This window comes from Peromyscus californicus, unplaced genomic scaffold (genome assembly GCF_007827085.1).
Source record: "Peromyscus californicus insignis strain IS unplaced genomic scaffold, ASM782708v3 Scaffold_6__1_contigs__length_162567912, whole genome shotgun sequence".
Lineage (NCBI taxonomy): Eukaryota > Metazoa > Chordata > Mammalia > Rodentia > Cricetidae > Peromyscus > Peromyscus californicus.
This window is the reverse complement of record NW_026294584.1, coordinates 31,779,265-31,801,333: the sequence shown is the minus strand read 5'-3', so window position 1 is coordinate 31,801,333 and position 22,069 is coordinate 31,779,265. Positions and strand designations below refer to the sequence as shown.

The following is a 22,069-nucleotide window of genomic DNA, read 5'->3' as shown; positions in this document are numbered from 1 at the left end:
TGCCTTAGTTGCTTATTAGGAGATTCCATTCGTGCTTGTTGTGACTGTTGTTTGTACTACTTCAGCAAACCACTTTGTATGGGTGCTGCTTATTACCACCAAGTGTTTGCATATGTTTTCAGATTCTCTCTTCTTTAACCATTATAGTTCATTGGTGTATTTTCCTCCCTCCTTCCTTTTCTTCCCCCTTCTCTTCCTCTTTCCCTCCCTCCTTTCTGTCTGGATTAATTTTTTAGACTGTCTAGAGAAATTACCATTTTATTGTTTGATAAAATTCAAATCGAATTGTTGGTGTGTAGTAAAGGGAACTCTTGTAGGTGGTGTTCTACCTTCATTGTTTGCTGGAAGTCTCTACTTTCGGGTGTATTGTAGCCATCAAGAGAGGGAAAAAAAAAAAAATAGGCCAGGTGGTGGTGGCGCACGCCTTTAATCCCAGCACTCGGGAGGCAGAGCCAGGAGGATCTCTGTGAGTTCGAGGCCAGCCTGGACTACCAAGTGAGTTCCAGGAAAGGCGCAAAGCTACACAGAGAAACCCTGTCTCGAAAAACCAAAAAAAAAAAAAAAATAGATCACGCACACAGTAAATGTTCAGTACCTGGAGCATAGAATATCCCTATCAGAGTTTCTCTTGTCTCACAGATCTATGAATTCTAACTTGTTTCCAGAGTCAACAGCCCTTACATTAACATGCCTGTTGGTCTGAGTTCTGATGATGTTCTTCACCGAACTGGTCAGGTGACAGCAGAAAAAGCTTTCCAACAGTCCTCTTTACAAAGAAGCTTAAAAATCAAAACAAATCTAGCTTAACCTTTTTGTGGTGGGCCTTTTATTTTTTCGTTTAAAAAGGAAAATTGGCCACTTAAAGGTAAACATTTAATACCCAAGGTTTTCTTGAGACAGAGTTTTGCTCTGCAGCCCTGGTTGGCTGGAATTGGTTGTGTAGATCAGGCTAGCCTCGGCTTCACAGTGCCTCTTGAGTGCTGGTATTAAAGGTATGTATCACCATGCCCAGCTATAACACAATTCTCAATATTGCTGCTGCTGAATTTTTATGTAAGTAAATAAGTGTTTAAATAAATCTGAGGCTGATAAAACGGCTCAGCAAATCAAAGTGCTTGCTCAGCAAGCCTAATGACCTGAGTTCCAAGAACCCACATAATGTGAAAAGAGAGAATGTGTGATTGCCAAGTGCCTGTTGGTACAGGTTCATCCACACTTACACACTCATCATACACATTCCTTTAGTTTCCCAAATCTCATTTTACCTTCAATCTATTACTAAAATAGTGAGTACTTTTCTGGCTTCTTTTTAAACTTGCAGTGTTATTTTCTATAACTTATTCCCTGAAAATATTTCTAACTCTAAGTTAAAACTTCTTTAATATGGTAAATATGTCATCTAGATTGATTAGTACCATTATCTAAAATCTTTGTGAGCTTTTTTCTGTTGGTAACATTTCTCATGCCTCTTCTTAATGACCAGGTGCCAGTCATTAGATTTAAAAAATTGCTGTGAGAATAATATGAGGCATTCAATCATATGTCAGTGAAACTTGCTCTTTCTAAAAGATGCCTGGAATATTATTAGTTCTGGAATCATGTCATCTAATATTGGAGATTGAGGTTCCCTTGGAGGTATGAACATGGCAATATTTTTTTTCACCTAGAAGATACCATACCTTGAGTCTCAACTTAATTCTTTTCAAGTGTGACTGATAAAGCCCTTTACCATGTATATCCCAGGACTGTTGGCTTATTTCTGATATTCAGAGCCATATTCCTGTTGATCTGTGAAGTAGCAAGGGTCCTGAGGCAAAAGCAATTATAAATGTTCGCTTTTACTCTCATGTTTTGCTCTCTGGATTTCAGCTCAGTGACTCCTTGGTGTCTTTGTTTTTAAGAAAATTAAAAAATTTTTCTTTTTTTTTTGGATTTTTCGAGACAGGGTTTCTCTGTGTAGCTTTGCGCCTTTCCTGGAACTCACTTGGTAGTCCAGGCTGGCCTCGAACTCATAGAGATCCTCCTGGCTCTGCCTCCCGAGTGCTGGGATTAAAGGCGTGCGCCACCACCGCCCGGCAAATTAAAAAATTTTTAAATACAGCTGTTTTAGGTGCCTTCGCAGCTTTGGTCCAAATTATCTAACTCACCGTGTCTACAAGGAGAAATTAGCATCTTCTAATTATAATTTGTTTTTATGACTGTTTTAGTGTCTACTCTTGCCTTGTGGATTTCTTTTGTAGTTTTTTTTTTTCAAAAATTAACATTTCATAGGTTCTCCATATTGGTACAAAGAAATCTACATCATTCTTTTATCACTTTCCCTATTTTTTTTCCTCTCCTTTCTTTGGGATTAATTGCAAAGAACTAACAACTTGAAAGTAATTTTTGAAGTTAATACTCCAAGACAGAAATCACACTTGTGTTTTTCTTCAACATTGCTGATTTCAGTGCTTAGCAGGCGAAGGTTTTCTCTCACTCTGCAGATTCCTTTCACTCTGCTGATTTTCCCTTTGCTGTGCAGACACTCTTGCCTTTCCTGTGTCCCCTTAGTTAATTCTCTGGGTAATGTCTTGTGCTGTAGGAATTTTGTGTGGAAATTTCTCACCTATTCCTATGTCTTTAAGTATATTTCCTATGCTTTCCCCTAAAAGTTTCAATATTTCAGCTTTGTGGAGTGTGTTACCTTCTTTCATCTTTATATGGGTTCTGTGACAGGCCTCTACAGCCAGGGCTGATACCCACTGAGCATCTTCTCAGACATGCTGTCTTTAAAGGAAACATTTGTCTCAACATTTGCTGCCTCCCAAGTCCTGTGTTAATTGCTTTTAAATATGTGGTCTAAATAATGATTATAAATCAGTGGTAAATAGAGCTGACATTTTTATTGTTAAAGTAGTAATAAGCTTTGTAAAATCATATGTAACTTAATATGTTTTTTTGTTTGTTTTCAGAATTTGTGAGATTTCCCCCTAATTTGCTGAAATGTTTTCTTTTTTTAAAAAAAAAAAAAAAGAGTATACTTATATGTAGAAGGTACTTTATCTGGCAAAGAATTATGTTGAATTCAGATTTCTCAGCCATGAGATAAGAGTTTTATAAACTTGTGTGGCATTTTAACTTCAGTAAATGTTTTATTACCATTGATAAATAAGGACACATTAACCAATGCTCAAGGTTTTGATGTAATCATTGCATAGTTATTAACTTGTTGAATAGTATTGCCTATTTTGAAAAAGAAGAAGAAACCTTGGGAAAAACTTCACCTTTCTCAGAGTATAAATTTAGTTACAAATTTCACTGGAGCAGCTTGGTAGAGTGAGTATAATACTAGTCTTGTAATGAGAGCATGCTTCTAGTTTAAAATAAATGTGTAGCACAGCTTGCTTCCGACAACGCAGGCAGACATGACAGTATTCTTCCAAAAGCAATTCTTAAATTACTAACTTAGAAAACATTACTAGAAATGACCATTAACTTCCTGATATTTTTCCTCTTCTTTTTAAATCTGCATATAAATAATTGGCACATTTTTGTTGTGAATATTCAAATAACAAATAAGTTCATGGAGTAAACACAAGTGTTCTATAACTGAAGCAAATTGTTAGGTTCTCTCAGATAGTAACTAAATAGTTTAATGAAGATCCCAATCCTTTTAAAAACCAAACCGTATTTACATACAAATGTATATGTGCATATAATTTTTTTTCACTCAAAAACGAGTGTGGGATCTTTCTGTCATACTTAATAACTTTATGTTGTTTGAGATCTCTACTGTATTCATATTGCTTGTACACTGTCCTTATTACACATTATCATGTTGACAGCATTAAGCTATATGCAGTTTGACATTATTGTATAGTTAGGAGGAATGTCTCATGAACTAGATTTCTAAGGTTTGAGCTTCCACTTTATTTTTTTCTAACTCTGTAATTTTGTTATTAATCTTTTCAGCTTTGTTTTTTATAATAAAAGCATCACATCATAAAGATGTTTTTCTGTTTTGAACTGTTCCTAGTTAGGGAATAAGGATGTACTACTCCTAACAAGATGTACACATGAATTATATAAAAGACTTCCAGAAGTAGATTGCTTTAAAAGTTCATACATTTAAAATGCATAAAGAATCCTCAAAACCTGTCTGGCAATTCATATTATAAGCTCTCTGAAAGAATATCCACATTATATCCTCGTCAATGTATAAATAAGTTTCGTGTGTGTGTGTATGTGTGTGTGTGTGTGTGTGTGTGTGTGTGTGTGTGTGTGTGCTGCTGCTGCTAGGGATTAACTTTTATTTGCTTCTATTTAAAATAAGAATTATAGCTTCCCAGCCGGGCGGTAGTGGCGCACACCTTTAATCCCAGCACTCGGGAGGCAGAGCCAGGCGGATCTCTGTGAGTTCGAGGCCAGCCTGGGCTACCAAGTGAGTCCCAGGAAAGGCGCAAAACTACACAGAGAAACCCTGTCTCGAAAAACAAAAACAAAAAAAAAAAAAGAATTATAGCTTCCCTTTTAAATACAGATTAATTGATGATATTTCTTTTCATTGGCCTATTTAGTCCATTATCATTTAATATATGTGATATATATATATAATATATATATATGTAATTTAGTGAATGAACTTTTTGTTCTAATTTTGATTGAAAATCCAGGTTTTTTTATTATTTTACTCCTTATCTTGTCAGTTATTTGTTCTTTCATTGTTCTTTGAGTGACTATCCTAGAAATTACCACACCAATTATTTATTTATTAAAATCTACTAAAAATTAGTGCTTTTATCAATCCATGGATACTGTTAGATTCTTAGAATGTTTTGATTCCATTTGTCTTTTGAGTGTATTGTCATGTATTTAAATTTATATTTACATGATGCTCATAATTCATTATTACTATTTTAGTATTAGTGGCAATTATGATGTTAACTTTTAATTTTACCCACGTAATCATCTTCTCTGGTGTTCTTCACTCTGTCCTGTATTTTGTTTCAATCAAGAATCATTTTCCATCTAAAACCTTTTCTTAGTACATCTGTGTATTAGTTAGGGTTTTATTGATGTGAAGAGACACCATGACCACAGCAACTCTTACAAAAGAAAACATTTAATTGGGTGACTTACAGTTTTCAAAGTTTAGTCCATTATCATCATGGTGGGACATGGTAGCATGCAGACAGACATGGTGCAAGAAAAGGAGCTGAGAGTGGAGAAGGAGCTACATCTTGATCCCACAGGCAACAGGAAGTGAACTGAGACACTAGGTGTAGCTTGAGCGTATATGAGACCTCAAAGCCCACCTCCACAGTGACACACTTCCTCCAATAAGGCCACACCTACTCCAACAAGGCTATACCTACTAATAGTGCCACTCCTTTTGTGGGCCATTTTCTTTCAAACACCACAATCTGTAAGAAGCAGAGTCTTTTTTGAAAAAATTTTGTTTACAATTTCAAGTTTTTTAGTGGAGATTAAAATTCTAGGTTATCAATTACTTTCATTCTTAAATTATTTTTTTGAAATTAGAATATAAATACAGTATTTCCTTCTTACCTAGGGAAGAGCACACCAATAACAAATGGTCAGCCCTGAAAACATACATGCAATACAATACACACATACAAGTAACATACAAATATAATTGTATTTGTGTATTTAGAAACATGTGTCTATACATATGCATATGTGTAAGTAACAATAACTAATGAAAAACAGGACCATGAATTTGAAAGTTACTTTTTTTTAATACTTATCAAAACTTTCTGTTGTTGTACCATCTGCTGTTTCTTCTGAAAAGGCCATCCATCCTTATATTTGATCCTTCTAAGATACTTTAAATTTACTCATTGTTGTTTTAATTTTCTGGGGGTTTTTGAACTGGGATTACAGATGTGCACCACCATACCAGCTCTATTGGCTCTTTAAAATAATAGCAACAACAAAATCTGTTTTATTGTATTTTTTGTTATGTATCAGTTTGTACACATAAAACAGTATATCCATATACAATATTTTATGTGTATACACAAGCACACTAACATGTTTTCTAGAAGATACAGAATGAGTTCTGCCTCTGAGCTCATTGCCTGTGGTGATTACTTATTGGTTTCCTTGCATGTCTAGATCTGTAATTATAGAAATTGAGAATGCCTTTTTGCCTTTCTAAAATTTGTGCTTAAGTTTCCCTTTTTCAATACTCGTAGGCACCATTTCAAATACAGAAGTTCCTGATTTGAGAAAATTAAAGTACATATTCTTTTCAGAATAAAAGGAAGTCTAAACATACTAAGTTGTGTTTAGACACGAAGCCCAATATTATTAATGTTGCCTTTGTATCTTCTTGCAAGGTCAAAGATTAAAACGAAACAAAACAAAGGCGTAAGTATGAGACTCTAAAAGCAGTCGTCTCTGCTAATTTCCTGAGCGTTCTTTTTAAAATGTGTTTATTGTTGTACATGTGTATGACGTCTCTGCATGGGCAGGTGCATGCTACAGCATCTGTGTGGAGGTCAGAGGACAACTCTGTGATAGAAATTCTCTCCTTCCACCCTTACTTGTGTTCTGGAAATAAACCTTGTACCACACAGCAGCAGGTGCCTTTATGCACTGAGCTATCTCACCGGCCCTACACATTCTTAATACATTTTATTAACCTGAGTCTCCTTTATTCCATCTCTAGGTTAACTGTTACTTTCTTAAAACTATTTCTTGCTTCCTAGCCTCTGGTGTTTTCAACAGAAAAGTCAGTTGTTGATCTTATCATTGATCTTTTAAATGTTTCCTCCCCAGCCCTAGATTCTTGGTGCCAGAATCTGTAGGGAGGAGGGTTATTGCCACAAGATGCTGTTTTCCTTGCTACCCATCCTTCCCACACTTCAACTCCAGGAGAGAAAAATGTATCCTCCTTAAGAGAGGTGGCTTTGAGCAGTGCAGAGCAGGTGGTCTGTCACTTGTGAATCGTAGACTTCTTTCTCGAAGTCTGTTGCTTGATGTCTTTTATTAATTTGAGAAATTCACCCATCAATAAGATACTGTCTTTGCCTCATTCTCTTCTCTGTAACTGGACTTGAGACCATTACACTTAGTCTGTTACATGTAGACTAACTTTACTAACACTCTCTCCTTCTTGATACATCCACTCCCTTCCTCAGTTTACAGTGGATATTCTCTCCTGCTATATTTTCCTATCACTAAACCTGCATAAGTTAGTGCACCTGCTATTAAGTCCATTTATTAACTTCTTACATTTTTCAGTTTTAAATTTTCTGAGTACTTTTTATTGCCAGATATTCAGGTCTCTAATTAATTTTTTCTTTTAGTTTTTCTCCTTTTATTGAAAAAGTTTTATCATACAATACATTTGATCATGTTTTCTCTTCCCCCAACTCCTCCCTAAATCCTACCCTACCCACTTCCCTGTTTTTATATCCAGTAATGTTCTATTATGAAATTGAAGGCATTAGAATTTTATGTGTATGTGTTAGAATTGTAATATCATCTTGAATTATTGTTCTCTTTATCAGTATGATGTAACCTTCTTTATGTTTTTTTGAATAATTTTGGCTTGAAGTCTAGTTTTCCAATATTATAACAGTAATGTCTGCTTTCTTCATAGTTCCATTTGCTTTGAGTGATTTTTCCAACCTTTGCCTAAGGTTGCTTCTCTTTGACGGTGAGGTGTGTCTTTTGACTGGGTTAATGAGACAATTAATATTTAAAGTTATTATTGAAAGGATTCTATTAATGTCTGTCATTTAGTTCATTTTGTAGCTTTTGGTATTTTCCCATTCCTCATTTGCCAAATTTCTGTCCTAAAGTAAGGTTTATTCTTTGCTGTAATCTCAGGGATTTTTTTTCAGTGCAAAGGATTCCTTTGGGTATTTTTGTAGTACTGACTTAACAGTCATGAATTCCATCAGTTTGTGCTCATCATAGGAAGTTTTTCTTTCTTCAACTGTAACACATAGTAATCTGGGTTGGTCCTTCAGTTCTTAGAGTAAATCATCTATACTGTCCTGGCTCGTAAGGGTCCTGTCTTTGGATCTACTCTAATTCTGGCATATTCATCTCTGTCTGTGATTTGGTTCTTCTCTCTTTCATCTTTTTGTCCTCTAAGCTTTGCATTTTAACTAGAATGTAGCATGGAATGGTTCTTTTCCTGTCTTGTCTGTTTGGTACTGTAATGTCTCCTGAATCTTGCCTGGATGGTCAGCTCATTCTCTTGATCTGCTGTCTTTTCCTCTGTGATCTTTATTGAATATATTATTTGTGTCTCTAGTCTTTATGTTCTTCTTCTCCTTGTTCATCCTCATGATTCATAAATTTTGTCTTTTAATGGTGTCCCCTGGGTTTTATATGTTATTTTTGTACATTCTTACTTTATCTTGATAGATGTCTTGATGTTCTTCTCCATCTATCTTGTTCTCCATCCCTGATACTCTCTCTGTCTTCCAAGTGACTCATGGTATAAGTTAGTGTTGCTTCTCTACCTTCACATGGATTGGATCCGCTCTGTCCCCATACAAATTCCTGAGGTGGATTACTTACAAAGATTAGAGGGAAGTGTGTGTGGGTGAGTGTGCATGTGTATTTCGGGAATCCTAGTTTCTGATAGCTCCCCCCCCCCCTTTGAAGTTCACTATGTTTCATAGAACACTAATTACATCGATCTGAAGTATAGTTAGGATTCTCACACACATGCAGCTTTGAAGCTTCAAAGATGTGGCACTCTCTTAACAGCTCAGCTCTGTGAGGGTCTATGCAGTTAATGACATGGAAGAATCTCATGTGCCAGCAGAAATCTCATCTCAAACTGGAAGCCAGTATCTGCATAGGGCCAGGCTTAAGGGTTGTCCCAGTTTTTATGAAACTTAACAAGATTCCCACAAGATACCCTGGTCATCATCAAGTACTGCCCCCAGTTAACCTGAGGGCCTCTTACTGTGCCCCATTTCTTAAAAGTTCCACACCCTCTCCCTGGAGGAGGAGACCAGCTTGCAATACTTGACTGTTTAGTGAACACCTCAACCACTAGAGCACCCTTCCAACATCTTGTAGTCCGCTCAGTGCTGATCGAAAACTGTCCTACTCCTGGACGTAGATGTCCAGTTCCTAGCACTTTGTCATTGCCCAAACTGTGCTGTTTTCATTATTCTTCAGCTACACTTGTGAGCAGAGTTAAAAAAAAAAAAAGTGCATCAAATATGTATGTGAAGGTGTAGGCAGATTTTTCTTTGGGCCTCCAGCTTAATAAAACAAAAATGACATGGAGACTTAGTATTAGTTATGAAAGCCTACAGCTTAGGCTTATCCCATTAGCTCTTATAACTTAAATCAACCCATTTCTATTCATCTACATGCTGCCATGTGACTCATGGCTTTTGCCTTTCCTTTTGCATGTCTTGCTCCCTCTGTGTACAACTGGCTACTCTGCCTTTCTTCTTCCCAGATCTCTCTATCCAGAAGTCCTGCCTATACCTCCTGCCTAGCTACAGGCCATTTAGCTTTTTATTAAACCAGTCACAGTGACACATCTTCACACAGCGTAAAGGAATATTCCATAGTATGAAGGTAAACTAGTCATTTAATTTGTAGTACAAAGAAGCAGTTAAGTACATCATTGTGAATGAAAATTCCTATGAACTTGAGTTTTGTTGCCCTCTAGTGGAAGTTTTATTGAAATGAAATAACCATAAAGTCAGACTTGATAAAAGGTTTAGAAAAATGATTTATGTTACAAATGCACATAGGCTAGCTTTGAACTTAAGCTAGCTGACCTTACTGCTTATACTCTAAACCAGAAGTTGGTGCACCGAGACTTTATTAGAACACAGACATGCTCTTTTATTTATGTATCATCTGTGGCAGTTTTCATACTGTAAGAACAGAGTTCAATGCCACCACCGTGGCATATCTATGTGTGCTCACAAAGATTAAGGGATTTACTCTGTTGTCTTCTGCAGGAAAAGTTTGGTGAACTCTGACCTAAACCATTGAACTTGGTGGTTTCTGGTAGAGCTACTACCTATTTGTTTTCAGTTATAAAAGGAATAACAAAATTTTAATGCTAAGATTATATTGGGTTTATACTTGGTAAGTCCAAAGCAATCAGCTCATAAACTGTTAGACATAGTAGAAGTAAAAGCATATCATTTTCTAATGCTAATGTGCAAAATTCAGGTGATTATCTAGAAAATACAGTGATGTCATAGATCCCATTCTTGAGAGAAAACATAAATGTCTAAGATAAGTGGAAAAGAAAATTGAAGGACTTAAATGAAAACAATTTTAAATTATATTCCATGAAATTTTAGAAGACTTAATAATCTTGTCATTTCTTTGCTGAGATGAGACCATTTAAAAAAGATACTTTATATAATTTATAAAATTAAGTAGCCTATTCAAAGGACCAAAGGAATTGTGTCAACCTTATGAATAATTATAAAATTTCTAGAAGAAAATCTGACTAAAATAGCAATAATTTGGGTGAAATTATAACTGAAACATATAAGCTGAGGATATGTCTTGACCTTCCACAGCAAATTTAGATGTCATACAACTAAAATCTTTTAATAATGTTCTATTTAAAGCAAAGGGGAGTGCTCTGGCCTGGAAAGGCATAACTCTGGAGAAAGAGATGGGACATGTGGCAATACCTAATATCTCATTATTTCAGACAAGAGCAGGACAGATAACTTCAGTCTTCTGTCTTTGAATGGATCAGGCTGGTAGGCCAGTAAATAGGGTACATAGCCACTAGTTACTAAAATCCAGAGAATACCAGCATCATAAGAGTAAATAGGCACACAAAGCCAAGAAAAGTGACTTAGACTACAGAAAGGAAAAGTAGAACCTGAAAAGGGCATTACCACTCTGAGGGATGGAAGAGGGATGTGCTGCCACAAAATAACAAAAGGCTTTAGGAAACAAGTACGACGCTGTGTGGAACTGGTCCTGTAGTAAAGCTAAGCATAGCTGCATAATTTTAAGTGTATCGATGCAGAGAGCAACTAAGTGGGTTAGAAGCTAGATGCTAGGAAATTTTCTAGGATATAACACAGCAGGTAATAGAAATGGAATCTATCAGGAAAAGATAAGAAACATGAAGAACATTGTCAGAAGTTCTATTGTCTATCTAATAAGCTTCCAGAAATCTAAGGTTTGAACTCAGGGAAGACCTGGGTTGTATCTAAACAGAAGGTTCCATGTGAAAATAGAAGGTAGATTTGCTGCATTTAAAGCACTAATGGCCAGCAATCATCATATACTGAAGACACCATTCCTTAATATGAAAGGATTCTTATTTCCATGACAAAATGTTTACACAATAAGTAAATACATGTAGGTGTGATGATTAATATTGATTGTTAACTGACGGGATCTAGAATTGCCCAGGAGACAAGTGTCTTGGCATGTCCGTGAGCGAGTTTCTGTGTCAGGTTAGCTGAGATGAGGAGACCTCCCCTGACTAGATGACACAGTTCCATGGGCTGAAGTCCCAGACTGAGTGGAAAGGAAGAAGTGAACTGAGCATTAGCATTCTTCTTTTTGTGCTATAGATGCGATATGACCAGATACCTCAAGTACCTATCACCATGACTACCTCATAATTAACTGTGCTCTTGAACTGTGAGCCTAAATAAACCCTTCCTTAAATTGTTCTTGTCAGGTGTTCTTCACAGCAGTAAGAAAAGTAAACTAATCAAGTAGTATGTGCATTTTAACTAAGAATTAAAATACATAGGTATATTACAATAAACTTCCAAATATCTTAAAGAAATTTAAACTTATTAAGGAAATAAGTTTCATATCAAAATACTTCCTATGAAGAAATGACCATCTATTGTTATTTGACAATTTAACAACTGTATATGGAAGAAGACAAATGGTCTGAGAAATCAATTTGAATCTGAAATTATGTATGTATTTAGTCTTTGTATCATCCAAGACTGAAGGTAAATATTTTGTTGTGTATATGGGAACTCAAAACAATTTTCCTCAGCGGAGACGCTACTGATATTTTAAGTGAGATCATCCCGTGTGCGGCAGGACACATTGGCTGGTCCAGGTCTTCATCCATTCATCCATTTAATTCAAACTCATTCCCTCTGGTGATTATGCTGACCACTAGAGGGAACCAGTAGACCTACTGCAAAAGAAACTTGATTTTCAGAATCTGCATGGATTTTTGCATTAAAACTATTTCAACAATGAGACGACACCTAGAGACAAAATAGAGAATGATTCTTTCCCAAATCTGGGGAAAGAATTGACAGAGTTTTCACAGCACACAAAATTGTTCAAGGAGAATGGAAAAAACTGCTTTAAAAATTATGATTACATAAGAAGATCTGAATATAACATGAAAATAGCTCCTGGAACTTAAAAACTTATATTTGAATTCAAAATACAGAGAAGAAAAGAGGACAGGTGTTTTTGCTAAAATTATTGGTGTGAAGAAGTCACATTCAGGATATACCTTCTGCTAATAAACTTTATGGAGAGATAGCCTACTTGTTGATAACATAACTAAAGTGAATAGGAATACAAACTTCAGGTCAAAATTCTTAAATCTCTGAAGTTTTTCATATATAAGTCAGATAATGTGGGTGACTCCAAAGCACTGGGCCCAGAATGTCAGATCCTCCTTAAGAGAGATTGTTACATTCCACTCACAACAAATAGAATGATTCTGGTCTCCTTTGAATTGGCCCAGAAACTAACTTCTGGGAGTAGAGGGGTTAAATCTCTAACTTGAGGAAGTGATAAGTTATAGAAAAACCACTAATCACTCTCAGAAAATACTCAAGAAACAGTTGGCAAATTAAATGAATGATTTGATCTCTTTCTGGATTGGCATAAATCCTAGCTCAGAATAAAATTCTATCTTAAACTAAAATAGAATAATAATAGACTGGATTAAAACATGAAAAGATCCAGTGAGATCTTTGAATTCCCAGCATACTCAGAATGGGCTCTCTGATTAAATTCTGAAGGAAGGGGTAAATTCACTACTCATGTTAGAAGGCAGGGATTACTTAAAGATGTGTGTACATTTATTCAGTACAGGGTATGGTATAAATATTCACTACTTATTCACTACAAGACTGGACCTTTTAATTTTATAATATTTTGCATACAGTATATTTTGATCATATTCTTTTCCCCTCCTCTAGCTCCTCCCAAATCCTTCCCACACAACTTCATGCTTTATTCTCTCTCTCTTTCTCTCTCCCCTCTAACAAAACAAAACAATACAAAAAGTCAAAACAAACATAGCTAATAAGACAAACTACCAAAACAAAACAAAAATCATGCATAAAAAGTGGAGTTGAATTTGTTTTGGACATCTACTCCTGGGCAAGGGGCCTGCCCTGGAATGTGGTTGATAAACCTGTGACACCCAATTGTGTTTTTAAACATCACTTGCTATATCTAAAGTTTTTGTTTCCTTCTCTTTTCATTCTTGATGACATTGTGTGTGCATACTTCTGTGAAATTGAGTGGCTGCTAGTGGTAGCATGGACACAAATGTCTCTTTCCTTCTTTCTCTGTAGGAGACTTATGACTCCAATCATGTATGCTGCCCGAGACGGTCACACGCAGGTTGTTGCTCTGCTTGTCGCTCATGGAGCAGAAGTTAACGCCCAGGATGAGAATGGTTATACTGTGAGAAATGCTTTTTCTGAGACATTGAGACTTTGCTCTTATACCAATACCCTCTACAAATGGCTAGTGATGTTTATCAATGAGTTAAGGAAAGTTGTAGAAGACTTGGGCTGTAGTCACCGCTAGGTGAAAATTCTGTGAGAGCAACAGCTTAGAGAAAGGAGGAATGATTTGATACTTGATAAAAGAGGCTATAATGCACAACAAAAACCAGGGCTGTAGAGAACGCACATGAGTTCTTTCCCAGAAAGTACCTGTAATGACAGATTTGTTCTTTATTCCATGACATTACTTAACTGTGTAAAACTGCTTGGTTCATAAGATCAGTGAGAACAGCTGGAAATATGTTTACATTATATTTGCAGTGCAGAGATTGCATCCTTCTGCTAATTAGCCCTGCTCTTTTTTACTGTGCCATAAATACCGGTGAAAATACTTCTTATCTATCTCACATGCACTCCTTTTTAAACAGTCCTCTTTCCCACACTTACAGGCCTTAACATGGGCAGCACGTCAGGGTCATAAAAATGTAATTCTGAAGTTGCTTGAACTTGGAGCTAATAAAATGATACAGACCAAAGATGGCAGGACACCAAGCGAGATTGCAAAAAGAAATAAACATCTTGAGGTATTCACCTGTGTACTTCTGTGTTGTTGTATTATCATTCAGAATTTTTATTTTATTTGTTAGAGTTCCTAAGTATAATAATAACATTTTGAACAATTATTAAATACTTGAATAGGTTTTCTTCTCCAAGCAAGTAAGGGAAATTTTATTTTGCTAGAACAGTCATCTTTTAAATCACAGCATTGATATTGCAGTCATTTAAGTCATATGAAAAGGCAATAAACTCCTATTCTGTCCCTGTAAGTAACATTGTAATGGCATAGACTGCTTTGAGATGTATACTTGGGGTATGTGTATATGTAGTCATGCTGATTACTTCACCTCAGCTTAGCCATGTGTTTCAAGTACTGCCTATTTAATTTATAAATAATTTCTCTAAAATGTTTCATATTATCTTGAAAATATTAAGTAAAAATACTATCCTTGATTTTTAAATTTCGGAATTAGTGTGCTTTTATTATTTTAGGTTAAAGAAGAATTTACTTGATTTTTTACAAAAGGTTTTCTTGGAATATAGAGTTATAAAAACTCTGAACCACTCACCTTGTTAGCATTTTCTTCTAGATAGAAAATAATAATATGTTCACTTTTATTTTTAGTGTAAGGGATAATAATAATGTTAACTGTATTTGAATGGCTCGGAATTTTTTTCAGATCTTCAACTTTCTTTCTTTCACTCTAAATCCATTGGAAGGAAAACTTCAGCAGCTAACCAAAGAAGAGACTATTTGTAAACTGTTGGCCACAGATTCTGATAAAGAAAAAGATCACATATTTAGGTAACATGTTTGAGTTCAACAGAATGTATATAAAATGCATATTTTATTACTTATAGTAAATTTGCAAGTTTTAAAATATATGGTATTTCAAACTTTTATAAGCATTTTAAAATGTCACTTAAAAATGTCTGGATTTTAGATGCTTTGCTCTCCAGAACTTTAGAGGAATTTTATTTAGTTATTTGCTTTATTTAACTCTGACTTTACTATACATTTTTTAGTATAATATCAAATTTTACTTTTAAGAGACTCAAGATTATATCAGTGTTTACACTTGTTTGTGTTAGATCTTATTTTCTAATTATTTTTATCATCTCTCTAGTTATAAGCTAAAATTTGAAAGAACAAATCCCTAAATCCTGCTGTTCAATGCATGGCTACAAACCATCTAGTTACTACATTTGTAGTTACCATCTAATTTATGTTTATTGAATTGAAAGACACTTCTGTTTGCAATATTTCATAACAAATATATCCTGATGAATACTTTAAACCTTATGAAAGATGAGCTGAATATTACCACCCATGTCTTCCCTTCATTTGCTTAAGAAACTTTGTTTAGGATTGGGGATGTAGTTCACTGCTTAGATTATGGGAAGCCCTGAGTTTAATTTTTCAGTTTTAGAAGGAAAGAGAAGAAAGGGTGAAGAGGTAGGGGGAGGGGGAGACAAGGGGACAAAGAGAGAACCTAGTTTATTCCTTTGATGCAGCATCTAAATGTGCTATGTAAACTTAAAAATATATTCTGCCTGGATTCATTCTTGCCCATTCCTATGCTTGCTGTTAAATAGACATGCACATATATTACTGTGCATATATAGTCTATTCTGAAACTGACCTTGCTATGATATGTTATAGTCCATATACAGCGTTTGGAGATCTGGAAATATTTTTACATGGTCTTGGACTTGAGCATATGACAGACTTATTAAAGGTAGGATTTTATATAAAGCAGAGTAAGTTTTATATATGTGTGCTTATATTAGAATAAAATTAAATTTTAGTTCACAAGCATACCATTTATTTCTCCTTCATTTGTAGAGTACCCTGTTTTAAATTTATAATAAGCACTTCCAGAAATTGTTAACCTAGGAATTTATATAAATTAGAATCTGTATGAATTTCACATCATCTATCTGATATATTTTTACACATTTAAGCCCTATGTTTACAGCTCTTGTGTTTCTTGTGTGGAATACATGCATGATTTTTAACCACACAATCCTGTATTAGATATTTGCTCTGATTATTAACTGGAATATTCTACTTAAATATCAATTTTTCCTTAAGGACAACTATAGGTTTACATGAAGATTAAGTTAGGTCACACACCAATAACTATCTATGCTTTAAGCATACATAGCAGGATTTGAGTAGATGACAATTGTTACCAGGTAGATAAGGATACTGAAGCAAAGAACTGTTCAAGATAGGTTCTCATAGGATTATGAACGTTGGTTCAGGTATTTCAGAGTTGGATTCATTGTGTAATGCTGAAACTTCTATCTGAGGAAACCTTGGGTCAGAAATCATATTGATAGCTTAGTCTGATGCCATGTGAAATATAAATACTCGTAAAATATAATTTCTGTCCAATTTCCAGAACATTATCTTTTTTCTAAGCAAATATGAGTGCTAGTCATTTTCTTTGATTCGGGGAAACTAGATACTGCATGCTTTTGTATGTATATACTATCTAGCCCGTGATGTAGCCTTTAAGCTGCATACTCTCTGCAAAACCGGGAACTGTTGAGAAAGCAGTTGAGTGACAGCTGCTGTTTCCTTTCCTATCTTGCTTTGAATTTTTCACACTGAAAGGTGGTGGGATTTTTGCCTTTTGTACAGGAAAGGGATATAACTTTAAGACAACTTCTGAGCATGAAGAAAGACGAGCTTACAAAGGTAAGTATCACTTATAAATTGCCAGATTTATTCTTTTATTTTCTTGCATATTCTTTTATTTTTCTATTTTAAAAATTCTAGGGCTGTGTAGACTGGTCTTTTGTAAATTCTTGGTTAGGAACAACAGTGGATTACCATGTGTAAATTGTACTGCAATACTAAGTTGCTTAAAGAACATTACAGAGTTAGAGCATGGGGCTTCCTAGGATTGTTACTATATCTCAACTAGAACTACTACTCGTTTGCAGATGGGAAGTGGATTTGTAAAACAGACGACTTAGAAGTAAGAGTAGGTCAGTTCGGGCTGTCTCTCGACCATTGCCGGCAGTCTGTTGTGGGGGTATCTTTGTGGATTTCTGTGGGCCTCTCTAGCACTTTGCTTCTTCCTATTCTCATGTGGTCTTCATTTACCATGGTCTCCTATTCCTTGTTCTCCCTCTCTGTTCTTGATCCAGCTGAGATCGCCCGCTCCCCCAACCTCTCTTTGCCTCGACCCTCGCCCTCCATTACCCCCACTCATGTCCAGGCTGTTCATGTAGATCTCTTCCATTTCTCCGTCATTGGGATGGCCAAACACCCTAATTGTCGGGCTAGAAACCCCATCCAACGACTGAGGGATCTGGATGCAGAGATCCATGGCTAGGCCCCAGGTGGAGCTCTGGGAGTCCAGTTAGCGAGAAAGAGGAGGGTTTATATGAGCGAGAATTGTTGAGACCAAGGTTGAATAAAGCACAGGGACAAATAGCCAAACGAATGGAAACACATGAACTATGAACCAATGGCTGAGGGGCCCCCAACTGGATCAGGCCCTCTGAATGGGTGAGACAGTTGATTGGCTTGATCTGTTTGGGAGGCATCCAGGCAGTGGGACTGGGTCCTGTGCTCATTGCATGAGTTGGCTGTTTGAAACCTGGGGCCTATGCAGGGTCTCTTGGCTCAGCCTGGGAGGAGGGGACTGGACCTACCTGGACTGAGTTTACCAGGTTGATCTCAGTCCTCGGGGGAGGCTTTGCCCTGGAGGAGATGGGAATGGGGGGTGGGCTGGGGGGAAGGGGAGGGGGCAGGAGGGGGGAGAACAAGGGAATCCGTGGCTGATATGTAGAACTGAATTGTATTGTAAAATAAAATTTAAAAAAAGAAGAAGAAGAAGTAAGAGGCAATTTTTAATGTGGGCATATACGTTTATCTTCTAAATCAGCACCAATTATGTTGTCATCTATTATCATTAATAAATTCAGAGTAGGTGTGGGACGTTTTAGAGGTACTTTGATAAGGAGGATACTTTAAAGTAATGATCTTGCCTTAATAACACATTGGATACTTGAAATCTCTATTATCACTAAAAACCAAAATAACAAATTTCTTAACTAAATCCAGGAAAGAAATTTACTTTAACATTGAAGGTAAAATACAGGTAAAAAAATTAATTTTCACTTATAACTAATAACATACTAAACGATATTTTGAAGGAAAACTATTTGCTATGTGTTTTAAAATGATAATATTTTAAATTTTAATAATGTCACTTTTGAATCCATCACAGTTATCATTATACATTGCAAAAAAATGACTATAGTTAACTATATGCCTAAACCATTTATGATATAATTTTGTTGAAGTGCAAACAATATATTTATGTGTATTATTTTCTAATATTTGTCTGTTTTCCAAGATATAAATTAATCTAGAAAATGGCATTAGTAGTCTTAATGAAATTATTCAAATATAACTCTCATACTGAAACTTTCGATTATTTCTCCTTAGAATGGAATTACCAGTAAAGATCAGCAAAAAATTCTGGCTGCTCTCAAGGAACTGGAAGTAGAAGAGATAAATTTTGGGAAATTACCTGAAGTAGCAAAGCTGGAAATCAGGTAAAATTATTAGTTTATGTTGATGTCATTTACAATCAAGTATTCTTTTTTTTAGCTTAGTGCCTAAGTATTTGATTTGATGCTACCATTTTCCCAGGAAATAGGTTTTTAGATATACAGTAGTGTATCTATTATTTAGACCCAGATGCACTTTATAAAGTTAATTTTCATAAAATTATTTTACAAAGAATCAAAGCAGTCTATCTTGTTAACTTGCATAGAAACAATTTGTATGTCTTTTTTATTGCATCTTCCTAAATCAAACCATATAAAGGTACCACATATTAATTTCCTAACATAATTCTCATTCTCTTTAAGTTATATTAGATGCCAAACTGAAAAATATGAATCATTGTCCAATTGGTAGAGTGATTGCCATGCAAACATGAGGACCTGAATTCAGTCCCTAAAGCTCCCCAAACAAGCCCTGCATGATGGTGTACACTTGTAAACTAAGTACTGGGGAGGAAGAGCCAGGCAGCTCCTTGGAACTCTCTGGCATAGCCTACTCAGTGAGTCCCAGGCCAGCAAGACATCCTGTCTTAAAAAAAAGAAAATAAGATGTTCTTAAGAAGCAATGCCTGAGATGCCTGGGGCGGTCCTCTGGCTTCCATATGAAGTATATGTACACATGCATACACACACATGCACACAAATACACATGTATACATACACGGACACTCACACAAACAAAAAGAAGAAAAGAAAAAAATGGTAATATTTTTGCAATGGTCACAAAGAAACCATTTCTCTTGAGTTCATTTCCATTTCAAGCTTCACTATGTAAGAATGACATCTGAGTTTATGAGAGTATTACTCTAAGTTTCTCTTTGGTGTTTTGTCTAGTTTAGGTGTTGGGGTGACAGCATTACAAACTGATTAGGGAATTAATATTCTCTTCTGCTTTCTGGACAAGCTTGTTGAGACTAGCGTTTTTTTCAAACATTTATATAGATTTCTCCCCTGAAACTGTTGTGCCTGGGGTTTCCTTAGGGTATGCTTTTCATCATGATTGTGTCTTCTTTAGTAGTTACAAACTATTGAAGCTATAGCTATTTTATTTTGGCTTTATTTTAGTAATTTGTGGTTCTCAAGGACTTGGTCCATTACTAAGTGGTTGAACTCACAAGTATGCAGGGTTGGTGCTATTTCCTGCTATCCTTTTAATAGCTGTGGACTCCATTATAATATCTCATTTCATTACCAATACTGATGCTTTCCTCTCTTTTTTATCTCTTTTAATCTTGTTAGAGGTTTATTAATTTTTAGATAGATGCTCCTTTTTTAATTTAATGTTTATTTTGTGTCTGTGGGGGGTAGGATTTGTGCATGGCACAGTGTTCATGTGGGAGCAGAGGACAACATATGAGATTTGGTTTTCTCTTATCACCATGTGGATCCCAGGGTTTGAACTCGGGTCATCAGGCTTGGCTGGTGCTTTATACACTGAGCCACCTCACCAGCCTATACACTTTCTTTTTGTTCCATTACTGCTTTTAATTTCATTGATTTATGCTGTTACCCTTGTTGTTTTCTTCATTCTGCCTGCTTTGAATTTATTTCTATAAGTGCATGAGATAAAACATTTTGATTCCTCCCTCCCTCCCTCCCTTTTTTTGTGACAGGATCTTCTTCTATAACCTAAACAGGCCTCAGACACTCAATCTTCTTGCCTTAGCTTCCCAAGTAGAGATTACAGGTGCATACCACCTTGTAATGTTGATATTTCTTTTTGATTTCTTGATATTTCTTTTTGTTATATAAGCATGTGGGTGGCCATTTGTATTTTCTTCCCAACATGGATGTAATTGAAAGTCACAAAAATTTTAATACATTGGATGGTCATTTTCATATACTTTTATATATAGTGTTTTTCCTTCAAGACTTTGTCTTTATTCATGTATTATTTAAAAGTATGTCCTTTGATTTATGTATGCTTAGAAACTTTCCTATTGACTTCTAGTTTGGTTCAGCCTAGTAACTGTGTGATAGCTACAAAGAATAGATAGAATGTAAACATAGGCTAGAAAAGCTGAAAGGCTTCTGACTTTTAAGTTATGATTGACTATCTGGTACATTTTGTAAATATTTTTGTATGTCAATATTACCTGTATTTAAAAATAAAACACATAGATTTTTGAAATCCTAAATAACACGTAACAATTGTGTTCCTTCCAACAGCGTGGTAACTTTGAACACCTATTTAGCAACAACAGCAGATAACCAGCCTTTCTGTACTATAGAAAAATACTTACAAATGCAGCCTTGGCATCATTTATGTGACTATGATTCAGGTAGACTTCGGTGTTGTTTTAGAGCTTAGAGAATTTTTCCAAGAACCTATTTATATGATCCTGATGTCTTAAAGCCTATTAAAGAGGCCATGTTATAAATACTCTTTTCCCATTGTTTTGTCTTAGTTTGCCTCCATATAACAGGAAGGACTTAAGTATTTGATGTTATCATTTCTAGATAATATCATAGATTCTAAATATTTAAATGCATTATATTGGTTCTCAGGCATGAGGTTTTTAAATCAACAACCCTTCTTAAATATCTCTGTTGTTTCGTCATTGTTTCTAATAGGCAGTATTTCAGGTCCTTGGTGACTAACTTGTAGATTGGAACCCCCAATGTTACTTATTTTTATGATGAGAGTTGCCTATATAAATGTTTTTGTGGGCTTTAATAGACTTAAAAAGTGTAGAATCATGATTAGCTCACTTACTAAAACTGCTAAATTTTTAAAAAAATAAAAATGTCAAGCACATATTCCAGGAATTTGACCTTGTTATTAAATCACAGACTGTTTACATGATTGTAAGGACAAGGTTTTGCTTCCCATTTGTTTAAAACCATCCTTTAAAGAAGAAATTAGTCATTAAGTCATAAAAAAACTAACAGCAGGAAAAGTTGAATTGATTGATTGTAATCTCCTGATAATTTTATTTCAACAATTAAGCCACTGATTTATTTTAAAATACTTTTTGCGTGTGTCATATTTCTAAAATAATCTGTTATGAGAATGCACATGTACTGTTCATTTACTTTGATATGCCTTGGCATGTTTGCAGAATTTAAATTGTAAATTTAAATATTAGTTTTGAACAAACTAACCAGCATTCAGCAGTTTCTTCTCAGCCATTTTCTTTGATCTCTGAGCTACCTAAAATCCACTTCAATGTGTCAAAAGTATCTCACAACTAAGTTCATCAAGAAACTAC

General features: G+C 35.3%; 1 protein-coding gene across 2 annotated transcripts in view; it reads left to right on the top strand.

Moving 5' to 3' along the window:
* Positions 1-22,069, top strand: part of Asz1 (ankyrin repeat, SAM and basic leucine zipper domain containing 1) — a 42,526-nt gene that overhangs the window by 10,750 nt on the left and 9,707 nt on the right. For both annotated transcript variants that reach the window (XM_052722026.1, XM_052722027.1), the window contains exons 5-10: positions 13,551-13,662; positions 14,156-14,290; positions 14,945-15,069; positions 15,928-16,003; positions 16,915-16,971; positions 18,736-18,845. In XM_052722026.1, the coding sequence (XP_052577986.1) occupies positions 13,551-13,662; positions 14,156-14,290; positions 14,945-15,069; positions 15,928-16,003; positions 16,915-16,971; positions 18,736-18,845 (615 nt within the window). The remainder of the gene's footprint in view (positions 1-13,550; positions 13,663-14,155; positions 14,291-14,944; positions 15,070-15,927; positions 16,004-16,914; positions 16,972-18,735; positions 18,846-22,069) is intronic.